We start from the raw sequence: 12,257 nt of genomic DNA on the forward strand, positions 1-12,257 counted from the left end.
GTATTGGGTGGTGTATTGGGTGGTGTATTGGGTGGTATATTGGGTGGTGTATTGGGTGGTATATTGGGTGGTATATTGGCTGTTGTATTGGTTGATATATTGGTTGATATATTGGGTGGTATATTGGGTGGTATATTGGGTGGTGTATTGGGTGGTGTAGTGGGTGTTTACTGGGTGGTTTACAGGGTGGTTTATTGGATGGTATGTTTGATGCAATATATGTTGTAATATTGGCTGGTGTACTGGCTGTTGTATTGGTTGGTATATTGGTTGATATATTGGTTGATATATTGGTTGGTATATTGGGTGGTGTATTGGGTGGTATATTGGTTGATATATTGGTTGGTATATTGGGTGGTATATTGGTTGGTATATTGGGTGGTATATTGGTTGATATATTGGTTGATATATTGGGTGGTGTATTGGGTGGTATATTGGGTGGTGTATTGGGTGGTATGCCTTTCGCAATCTTCTTGCATTAATTTGTTTTGGCATTTCCTCCTTCATTTCATCGATTCCGCCGCTTTTCTGATTCGACCCCCTTTCCTGTGTCATTGCCCGTCGCTGTCTCTGCCAGCTTTTTCAGCTCATAGCTTCTACCCGATCATGTCATTTATGATATTTGAAACTGAGCATTTTCATCACGTTTTGTCCTCAAGCATTGTGTCTTCAAGATTCAGAAGGCAAAGACAAATGCACGTCTTGCCGCCTTGTCAAATGAACCATGTCGCGGGTGATGTAATATTGGCTGGAATATTGGCTGGAATATTGGCTGGTATATTGGCTGGTATATTGGCTGGTGTTTTGGCGCGTTTATTACGCGGTATATTGAGTGGTTTATTGGGTGGTCTACTGGGTGGCATATTAGCCACTGCTTACCTTTTATCATGTTTCGCTTGCCAACCAACATATGGCAAATTGTCCGATATATTTGGAAAAAAAATCATCCTTGTAATTTGCTGTTTTTGTTTTCAGTAGGTTGTTGCATCTGCGTCACCGACTCGCTTTTGCTTCTAGTCATTGGACGGTGTGTCACATTTTTACTGGTATATATGTTGTAATATTGGCTATTGTTTTTGCTGGTTTTATCGGGTGGTAGTTTTGCTGGTTTAGTGGGTGGTCTAGTGGGTGGTGTAGTGGGTGGTTCAGTGGGGGGTATATTAAGTGGTATGTTTGATGTAATATTGACTGGAATATTGGCTGGCTTTTTGGCTGGTTTATTGTCTGGTATGTTTGATACAATATTGGTTGGTATATTGGATGGTATTTTGGCTGGTGTTTTGGCCGGTAATTTTTTGAGGCTTTCTTATATAGTGTCCAGTTGTCAGAATTGTCTTGCAATTCCTGTCGCGTTTTACGTGGAATTTCCGTCCACTCGTTTATTTTTGTTCGATACGTAGTCATCCATCTAAATCTTTCCAATACTTTAGCGTTATCGTATATTTCGACCAGGCCATGGAACAAGAGAGTCTCTTGCAATGCATATAAAAAGCCATCAGCGCTTTATTCGTGCTGTGGTAAAGCTCTGCTGTAATGGTGTGCTATAATTCCTCTATTGTGCGGTTCTGCACAATGGCTTTACTTTGGGCCGGAATGCGGCTTCTCCGACAAAAATGTAACAGGTCCCATTACCTAGCAGTATGGTACTAAGGTGCTATGTTGTGGGCTATAAGGGGTGGTGGATCTATAGGGTGGCGTCTCTATTAGGCGCCTTAAACTTTACTTCTCGGACAAGGTTTCAAACTCGGTTTTTTAGATCACAGTGGTGGATTACAGTGCTATTTTGTCGTGATATAATGAAGTAGTATCCCTCTGTCCTATATACCAGGCTACATCAGGTTCCATATACCAGGAAGTCTTTAAATGTCATGAGGTGCATGCAAAAATTCAATTAGCTGGCCTGCTACAGCCCAGGATAATGTACTACGGTGGCTGAATATGCTAATCGAGGCATTTCCTCATCTTGGCTCTCTATTTTGCAGCTCTGCTTGGACTATTATGGTAGGATGCTAGCATGACGCATAGTCCCGTGACAGATTATCTCTAGTTTGGAGTCTTTTATTGCGTTGATTGCGATACTTCCGGTGGTCAAAGAAATCAGAATGCTCAAAGAGTTTGTGGCAGCTTACCAGTCAAAGATAGCCACGGTTCATTGTCACTTACAGAAATAAATTAGTCGTCTTTGTATTAGGTAGGTGTGGTTGGGGTCTTGGGATTGGATCCTCTGGCGCAGATCTTGGTAGCAGCAAACACTCAAATTAGAATTCTGAAAACTCGAGTGTGCAATTTTATCATTCAGCAAATGAGCTTACTCGACTTTTCCAAAACTCCCACCTGATTCATACTTACCTGTAAAGGTCGTTCACTGTCAAACTGTTATATGGATCTGCACAGCGACGTAACTGAATGTAGAGGAATTGGCGTAGGCTCTCGAAGAAGTCTAAATTCGGGCGCGATGTTGATGCTATACTGAAGGGGTGCCTCAGGTAAATTAGGCCTCCACACTAAAATATTATCTGCGTACAGAATTGCGGTGGGACTCGTCTATGATGTCCCATGCATGACATTTCGGGTGTTTCACCTGATAGTTTTTGCTTGAGATCAAATATTGAACGATGTTACACTGTTTTCTTTTGTCTACACGAGTATCAAGTATGTGTTTTTTTTTTTATGAAATAGATGATTAACAATAGTTTAACTCGTACAAGGCTGACTAGAATTACTATGCTATCACTTGTATAGTATCAGATAGGTGCCTCTGGGTACAAGGATCGCTCAATAAAATCTAATCACCTAGATCAGCCGGTGCCTCTAGGTTGGCATTACTAATGCTTGATATTTGAATTTGAATCAATCATTTGTTATTTGATTTGTTTTGCTGACATGCTTCTGGCTCACCATATTATCGTATAGACAAACGCAAGCATTTAAACTGTTTGTTCAGTTCAGAAGAGAACAATGTTTCCGTAAATTCCAGTGTTTTTCTACCTTCCCCCCAAATATATATTGTCTAACATATGTGACTCCCCGTGCCAGTTGTGACTTGTAAACTTCTTTTATGGTGCTGTAGAGTAGCTGAAAGCTGTCGTACGGTAGTATGACGCCCTTCCATTGTACTCTTACAGTTTCATTGTAACTTGGTTGCGAATTACTTACACCATTCATAATCCAGCATATCCAGATTTTTCGACGTCACATGCTAATTTTCTTGAAAAAACAAGCTTATGAAAAATGACAGTATTCCGAAACATGAAAATTCTAGAACTCAATCCAAGTATCTTAACTTTTAGAATTTTTTTTCCAAAACTGTTGTTTACAACGCTATGGTCTGTAAAATTTCGATAATCGTCCTCTCTTCAAAGATTTTTGAGATGTCAATTATTGTTGTGACACAACTCCTTTCTGGTATCACGAAAGCTTGCATCGTGATACAAAAGATTACAGCGCCATAACCTCGCAAATGGTGTCTCCCACAACACTACTCAATGTGGTCTATGCATCTTTACTAACTTTGATTGTCCATCTATTTACTCAGCATGTATCCCATTTGCCTGATTACATAGGGCAACTGATATTTCAACAGGGATTTCATGCTAAACTTTTGTTGATATCGTAATCAATTTTCATTGACTTCGTAATCAGTCTTCATTGACTTCATAATCGATTGCAAACTTTCTGAAATCAAATTTGTGTGTTTCAGCATATCCGCGATCTGGGATGCCAAGACATCCGCCGATTGTTGCAATACATCCGTCAATTGTTGCAATACATCAAGATTTTGCCTCAATTCACCATTTTCTGCCTTTAATGATTCATTTGTATTTCGAATAAGTCTCTCACTCTGATGCGCGAAAAGAGTAGTCAATGACTCATTAATTTCACTTCTCATGTAGCTTTCTATGATTCTTGGTAAGTTGTTTCTGAGATTCCGAGTATCAGTTTCAAGTGTTCTGGCACAATTCCAAAATCTTTCTTCAAGAAACTTAGTAGCGTTCCATAGATTACTGTTGAGTACATCCATCCCCATTTTTATCACATTTATGTTCAGTTGAATGACTGGAGCAAGGACATCAACAACATCTTGCGTTTCCTTGGTACCACTGAACATCGAGCTGTGTGCCACATTACACTTTACTTTTTCTTTGAACTCAGTAAAAAGAGGGTGTTTTGTGATTGGATTAGTCGAATAGATACAGCTAGGGGACAAATCCACTAATAGGGCCAAATCTTGAAGAATAATTGACCTGAATTTGCGGAGCATCTCAAGAAAATTTGGTGCTGCATCGTCTCTGTCATTGAGACAGAGGTCCTCTTCGTCAGTTCTGCTATTCACTCGTGCAGCGACTTCTTCAAGCCACGGGAAAACCATTTTTTGGAGCTCTTCTGGAACATCAATGTCTCTAGAGATATAGTAAGGTTCTTCGGACTGGAATCCACCAGAGAAATGTATGGAGTCAAAGGCATAAGCTGACATGTACAGACTTTGAAGTACATCAAGAGTCCGCCAAACAGCACGTTTAATTTGAGCTTCCTCAACCCGATGGGAGTCAGCAATCATAGAGTTTGCATTCTTTTCAAGAGGTGACCTAATCAGGTACTGAGAAGTGGTACTATCAAGAGAGTACGTTCCTAACGTACGCATGTAACCAGAAATGACAGGTTTGAGGATTTTTGTCCCAGAGCTGCGAGCAAAAAGAACTTTGAGATCATACCAACTTCTCTTATCCATAAAGTCGGTGCATTTTCACCAGTGAAAGGCCCAAATTGAGAATTAAAATCGAACCGGTACCAAAGTGACAATGCAAATGCTGAGATCAAGAAAATTTCAACATCCTTATTGCGGCACACCCCCAGGAGCCCTGGCTCACTATTTGCGAATAAAGTTTTTGCTTTGACGAGCTTAAACCCCAAAATAGGAACAACACCACGAGATGTCTCTTCATCGTTGTAGACTGCATCCGAAAGCTCGACTGCGCTTTTATTCTGCCCACGAAGCAACAAATGATGTCCCAACAAAAACTCTAGAGTTGAGTTAATACTCTCATGGATGTCTTTCTTTGTACCAGTCTTGGTCTTTTCAAGCATATTTATCATCATTTCCTTACAATCTGCTACTGTATACTTCTTTTGAAACATTCCTGCTCTGTTTTTGTTTAAGTACCTCAGCTTCGACTCCTCGAAAAATTCTGGTGATTTTTGTCGATGAAACTCGTTAAGTAACTCAATGCACGGAATAGTTGACCAATTTCGCTCAATGTCTTTTGCTCTTTCGTTCCTGTCCTCTATTTTTGAAGTTTTGTAAATCCCAAGACATATCTTCAATATTTCTAAGGCGTATCTGAAACGTGGAATGAGTCCCGGGCTCATTTTATTCACTTTTGGAGATGCAGCCTTAGCAGCTTGTGCAAAAATATCTTTAACACAATCAAGCATCAAGTTGCCATCTATATAAAAATTTGTTTCATTACAATCTGTGTTATTAGAAACATAGAGCACATAACGGGCAATGTGATACGAGAAAGCTCTTAATGTAAGAGGCCTCCAACTCTGAGAACATGCGGCAACACATGGTGAATATTGTAAAACAGTATTTACGTAAATGAAAAGTTTTCTGCTCTTGGCGTCAAGCTTTCCTAGCTTTACTAATTGGGCATGGGGTTTGGCCCTTCTGTTGACATTTCCGAGTAGAATTTCTGGATACACCATATTGTGAATAAATTGTGAGATGGCAGGATCGATTTTAGTTGGTACTGTTGAAAGAAGGCTATGGATCTCATTATTTGTGTCTTGAAGGTTGAGTTGCTTTCTGTTAATCGAGTCTTGCGTAAATGGCTAGCCTCCAATCGTTCCATCATTGCCTTCTGAAAAGTACTCCCAAAAGCGTTCACTTAAGTCTAATTCATCTCCTCCATTCATTATTCCAATATCACTGAACGCAGAGTCTTTGATTCCATCTTCACACATCGCAACATCTGGCACAGATGGATCCATTGGTCTAAAAATCAATGGAGGTTTCAGGGCCCACGTAAGATTTCGCCGATGAGATAATGTAATGTTGTTTAGATGTGATTTATAGTGTGTAGAAAATTTATTCAAAGCGGGCGACGTCTCAACTTTTTATAGTATTTTTTTTCCAACAACAAAGGAGCGAGCCGGTAAATTTTGGAGTGATCCTCGACAAGCATTTGCTCCTAACAGTCGCCTACAATATGTGTATGTACAGGTAACTTTGGCTCTGTCGTCGTCGACCCAGGCTCACGCGTTTTTATAGATTTTGTCAGTGTTTTTCTGGAGAGTCAGCGAATGTTGTATGATCTTCGATGTATCTACACTTATAACCCGCCTATTTGTTTGCTTCCCGAGATCAAAATGTAGTGAACCTCTAGAATGACCTCCGTATAAACTCCTGACCATTATATGGCTGGAAACTTTGACCCGCGTTTGTTATGGATAGGAGTAGTCTGTGCGCAGTGCCATCTGAAGAAGAAATCCGATGCTGATCTGTAGCGGACAAAAAGAGGTGAGTTAAACTACTCATCCTTCTTATCCATAATGTTAATGCAGCGCGGCACTCAAATTGTGGCTTGGGGCTCTTCCTGCATGGTATGGCCGCAACCGACGTTTTAGTTCCAGACTTGATATACTTTGTGTGTTTTTCTACGTTGCGAGCGTTGAAACTATATGCAATATGCGTACCAGAGACAATGCCGAAGACGTTCTTTCTGTGTGCATAGGGGGCCCAATTATAGTACACAGAAGGTGTAGAAGTACAGAAAGAGCTAGTAGCGAGGTCTGCTGGAGAAAGGATAGAATTAGACATGAATCCTATGACAATATGGGGAGCATAGGAGTCCTGGTCTTGAGAAGGGTCTCAGAAAGACTCCTCTTGAGTAGTAGATTCATTGATGTTAGTTTGTGAACGATAAGAGGTAGATATATAAGTCTAGATGGAAACCCCACAAGGGAAAAAATTGGAAGAAAGGGAGATAACTTTTCTTCCTCTAAACTACCTGCACCATAGAAAAGGCTTCGCACCGGATGCAGTAACTCAGATGAGGGATTCCCTTAGGGCTACTTTGAACCTCAACAATTTCCAAGAAGACATAATTTTGTCTCAACCAGTAGACGTGGTCTATCAGCTATACTCTGGGTGTAAAGTCCTAGTTATATAGTTTGTCTGGGCGCAATTGTTTTGATGAAGGCATTCCAGTACCATCGTTGCACACACAAGTGTATAACAACGGAGATGCCACAGACGCTTTCTTTAGCTCTCTCTCTACAGCAACTGTGAAATATTCAAATACTTGTAGCCAGAACTGAGCTTTTCCAAACACATCAGCGTAAAAAAATAGTGGCTCCGATCGACAACTGCCTGGAGAATTTAATAACTTTAAATCGATGACACAATATACAATACGTAAACAGACACATGCAAAAAGAATCGTCCAAACTATTATTAACAAAGAGGGGACGGAAAGAGCTCTATTTTTGTACGTAGCTGTGATCTGGTGGAAGGTTTCTTATACTATTTTAGAGCTCTTTCCCTCTTTTCTTCTATCACTTACATCTACCAGAGGAAAAAAGACAACCCTTTTTGATTCTTTTGGTAACCACTTCTTTCTGGCCAAGCTCGAAGCTTCGTGAGGAACCGGGTGGCTAGATTTGCAAAGCAGCTTCTTAGACTATTCTGTGCTTTTGTTGCAGTCTGCGTTTCTTTTGACTGGGTGCAAATGAGCGCGACTGTTATTCATGTTAGTTTGTTTATCCACTATCCATTAGGATCATGACTACCACTACGCAAAAGAATCCATATAAGAAATTCCTTAGCTGACTTGGTGATGTAAGTCCAAGCGCAAGATTTCACAAAGATTTAGCTTCATTTGCATTTCTGTTATCTATTTGATCCCTCAGTCGCGACACAGGCCAAGTGAGTTATTTTCAGTTGATTTCTTTAATGATTTTTTCAGCGGACTAAGCAAGCCTCTGCAAGTCACTGAATATCTCTTGCCCAATTGTTTGATCCTGAAATGATTCACGCTGCAAGGTTGCTATGCGTAACTATTTTAAATCGATGCAGTCGGCGAACCAGTGTTTCTTATGTTAGTTGAGGCTTCCCACGAATCATCTTTAGGATCATTGCCATGGTTTATTTTTCAACGGGGTTTCTTTTAAATTGCTCTAGTCGGAAGCACGCGCTGATTCTTCCGATTTTTTTTGGCTTATTGATCTCTCAAACATCATGTTCAAGGGGACACCTTTTGATTGACTTAGCTGTCTTAGGCTTCAAGCTGGCGTTGTATGGATAGTGCGCGTAACATTCTAAAGATTCAAGTCTTTAGACATAGGAACATTTTGGCGCCAAATAGTTTGGCACTTTCTATCGATTTGGAGAAACGACGAAAATTTAGATGAGAATTTCTGGCTGTACAACTAAAGAAAGAGATCTAATCGTTCGAATGAGTACACTTAGCAGACATCTATCAATTTCTCTAAGCATAGCGTCCGAGTACAATTTGAGTTGCATCTCCAAGCTTGACGTAATCTACGAGCTTTCCAGAGTCATGTCTTCTGAAAGACCCGAAATACCAGCATTATTTATAGTGTATTCGGAGACCTGATTTTTTCTGAAATTTGTTTAGTAGTTTCATAGACAAAGCCCATTGTTTCCTGGATTGAATGCTCTCCAAGAGTCATTTTAGAAGTGTTGGAACAGTTCTCACAGTGGCATCAATGAACTTCCTACCGCATATCTTAAATTATATATAGTTGATCGCCAAGCTTCGGTAGTAGAACTTTAAAGATTGTAATTCTGTAGTGAGATCAAACATGTCCATTTTTTATTCATTTTCCAAAGGTTTTAAAATCCAGGTTTTGGCTCGGAGAATACTAGGACTTGGTCTGGATCCTAATGATCTAGGTGTGCTAAAATACACTCAAATCTTCAACTGCGCTGTCAGGCTTCATGTAAATCTTCTTTTTTTTAGGCCCCTCAAAAATACCTTTTCAATAGTTGCGAAATATCGTTTGATACCAGCAGATGGCAACTGGCCAGCTACTAGCCTATGCTAGAATCTACTAAATTGCTAGTTACTTTTCCAGATTCGGGCTCTCGTTTGGGTCACTACTTGCTCCAGCTGAATCACTTTATCTATCCCTAATTGGTTTGGTATTGGATGATGATTATGCATGCCTTAGACGCATTGAGTGTAGCCATTTCGTATATATATTAATAAAATGTAGTTTATTACAACCAACGCCAGAACTGTGTGCCATAATAAAGCTATCCCTGGATCTTGAGAGCTCATAAAGCAGTACCCGTATATTCTGAACTTTGGTCAATTCATCTACACGTTTGCCTTAGACCATTGTAAGTTTTTGATTGACTGAATATCACAGCAGCTCAATTATCTCTGCCTGTAGACGTTTCTATTCTCAATCTATTAGCTTATTTGTATGTGTAAGCGTGGCTATTTCTGGGGTCCGCGACTATGCAGACATATAAATAAAATGTGGCCCCACATTCATAGTTTTACTTCTTATGTACCAATCTGACAGTTTGATACTTTTTGCTCTCTGTCAATCTATACAACGTGGTGAATTGTGTTTGATCTGATCAAACTTGTAGAGACTAGTCTTTGACGGACTTGTTGCGACAGATTAACTTTGGTTAATGTTTATCATTGACAGAGATTCATTTTTCTGGTTAGATGTATTGCGGGCTCATAAAACATGATTTTTTGGACAATAATAAAATCGGAAGGAGTGGAATAAAGATTCATACTCTCCCAGGGCTAAAAATATGCCAGCCTTTGCATGAATGATTGATCAATTATGGGGGAAAAAATGACCCAATTTCAGCCCGAGAAAGATCGTATTTAAAACTTTGACCCTTTTCAAAAGCTCTTATCGGATTTAAGATACTTTACTGCTTTTGCTTTCAAATCTTCCAATCTTGTCTTATCAAGTTCTACTTTGTTGAAGCGCGTTTCATAGAAAATACATTGATCGGGCCAGAGATGCTATTTCTATCTTTATGCAAATATAAACATTATTTATTGCTGGAACAAAGAAATTAGCAACCCGTAAATTTTCGAAAGCTTTGTGCAGCGTGAGCAATTTGCTGATGTTTGAGGGCCTTGAAACTATTTTGCAAACATACATTCATGTGGACCTCTACAGTAATCTTCATTGAGAGTGATGGTTTAAACTCAATTAGAGTTTCTGACCCAAGCTGGATAGTGGTATCGGTAGTTACTAATTGGTGAAATGCATACTTACTTGGTTTGTTTAGGATACTGGAAGGCTCAATTGCGGACTACACTAAAATGCTCCTTTATAACATTGGCCCAGGGTACAATTCAGATGATTTCAAATCAAAGTGGCACCGCGCTGGTGTACAGCAAGGAGAAGAAAATCGTCACTATGAATGCAATTATGTATTGGAGTTTCCTCATTCATCAGCAGTACCAGGCTCTGGATTGTGTTGGTTGAAGCCTTTCCTTGCTTGTGAGATGGGATCAAAAAAATTATTTTAAGTATACCTGGTTCATCAACTCGGCGTCGTCAATGCAGGCATCCAAGGCCTGGCAGCACTTGGCTAAATAGTTTTGAGTGTACAATTGCTTTTGTTCCTCTATAATTAATGTCCTTAATTAACGATAAATAGGATATGATTCAAAAGAAATAAACACAAGGGAATTCAAAATTTGAGCCTCTATTAGCTTCGGTCTGGAGAAATGCCAATTAGAACACAATATCAGTTCAGATGACGGATGCCAAGCGAAAGGCTATTTAGCATTTGAAAGACCCAAAAACATACTCTGTGAAAGCTAGAAATCTACTAAAAACCAAGCTCAGATTTCAAAACCGCCAGCCTATAATACCCTCATTGCGTGAATTTGTGCCTCTTTGTCAGAACCTTTGGAAAGGCTAGTGCGAAGACATCATCCATTGCACTTGAAGTATGCTCAAGTGAGTTGAGCCCACTGCTCTAGAGCAATGTGCTCGAAAATTCTTACACCAAACAACTTGGGCGATACAAGCTTGAAAGATGTATTCTCATGAATTACAACTGGAAACTTTGCGTGTTCTCATTTCCCTTTCGGCAGAGAGGGATCTCTTTATATTTTAGGTATGTTTTTTAATTCATGTATAAGTGAACATATACTGACCACACCAATCAGGTCCTTTTTTTATCATATGCTTGAATTTGTCATATCCCTCCAACAGACTCAGTCATTCGTATATGCATCCCAAGATCGTATACAGTATTGTCTCAGTCAGCCCTCCATGCAATATTTCAATATGCACCTCACCGTGGCTATGCATCGTCGCACCTTGAGCGGCGAAATTCCATTCGACTGCTACTTCCATAATTTCCTGTACTTGATCACTATGAAAAAACCCTTGGCGCAAAAACCCCATTGTTCTTTATTTGTGTAGGTGTATTGAAGTTTCAGACATGATCGAAAATATTTGCTGACAAATATCTGGGCGTATGATGATAAATCTCAGATCATGAATTTCTTTCGGGCCCGGGCCAATGTCACTGGGAACACATTCATATTTTCAGAGCCGAAACCATTCAGCATTATTCCTACAAGGAGGCTTTATGGATAACCTCCAAGTCTATTGTTTATGAGGCCCTCCTCCTCACCCTCTTATCTGAGTCTAACAGCCCGTAGACATCATTCCTTTGGAAAAAGAAAAAGGAACAAACGGCGAAGTAAAAGCAAGGGCCCATATTTTCAAAGAAACATTGTATTATTCTCCGCACCAAACTTTTTTCTGCCTAGTAAAATTTCCTTTTGAGTAGGCGAACGCGAGACGCGAATGGTTGACAAAGACTTTTTCCACCCGAGCTTTCACGATGCAGGACAATTTCGTAACGAACGCAGCGGAATTTACTCGGCGAAGCGCAATTTTCAGGAAAAACCTAAAAAACTGAGGCGCAGTGTAAAGAGAAATAATCATTCCGATATCTCATCCAGATCGAAAAACATTTTCAGGAACTCTTTTGGAAGTGTAGAAGCATTTGAAGTAGCCGCTTCTGTCCTGAAAATCATGATAATGGTAACCTGCACCGGCGTGATATATTCGCGAGTTCGCTCAAGCCATCCACATAACCAAGTCGATGTGTGGCTATGTCGCAGTATCATAACCATTTGGCGCACCCAATGTGGAGAACTTACAAGATCCACCATCTCCTCTATATGCAGCTTTAAGCGAAGAATGTGCGGAATGAATCTCTGAAGGTT

The 12,257-nt window shown here is 39.9% G+C and overlaps 1 protein-coding gene across 1 annotated transcript in view; it reads left to right on the forward strand.

Annotated features, from left to right (window-relative positions):
- METBIDRAFT_30500 (uncharacterized protein) overlaps positions 1-167 on the forward strand; it is a gene marked incomplete at its 5' end in the record, with an annotated part of 442 nt that extends 275 nt beyond the window's left edge. The window contains one exon of the mRNA XM_018855649.1: positions 111-167. Within this exon, the coding sequence (XP_018714654.1) occupies positions 111-160 (50 nt within the window). The remainder of the gene's footprint in view (positions 1-110) is intronic.
- Positions 168-12,257: the final 12,090 nt, after the last annotated feature.

The sequence above is a fragment of the Metschnikowia bicuspidata genome (assembly GCF_001664035.1).
Source record: "Metschnikowia bicuspidata var. bicuspidata NRRL YB-4993 chromosome Unknown METBIscaffold_1, whole genome shotgun sequence".
Taxonomy (NCBI): Eukaryota; Fungi; Ascomycota; class Pichiomycetes; order Serinales; family Metschnikowiaceae; genus Metschnikowia; species Metschnikowia bicuspidata.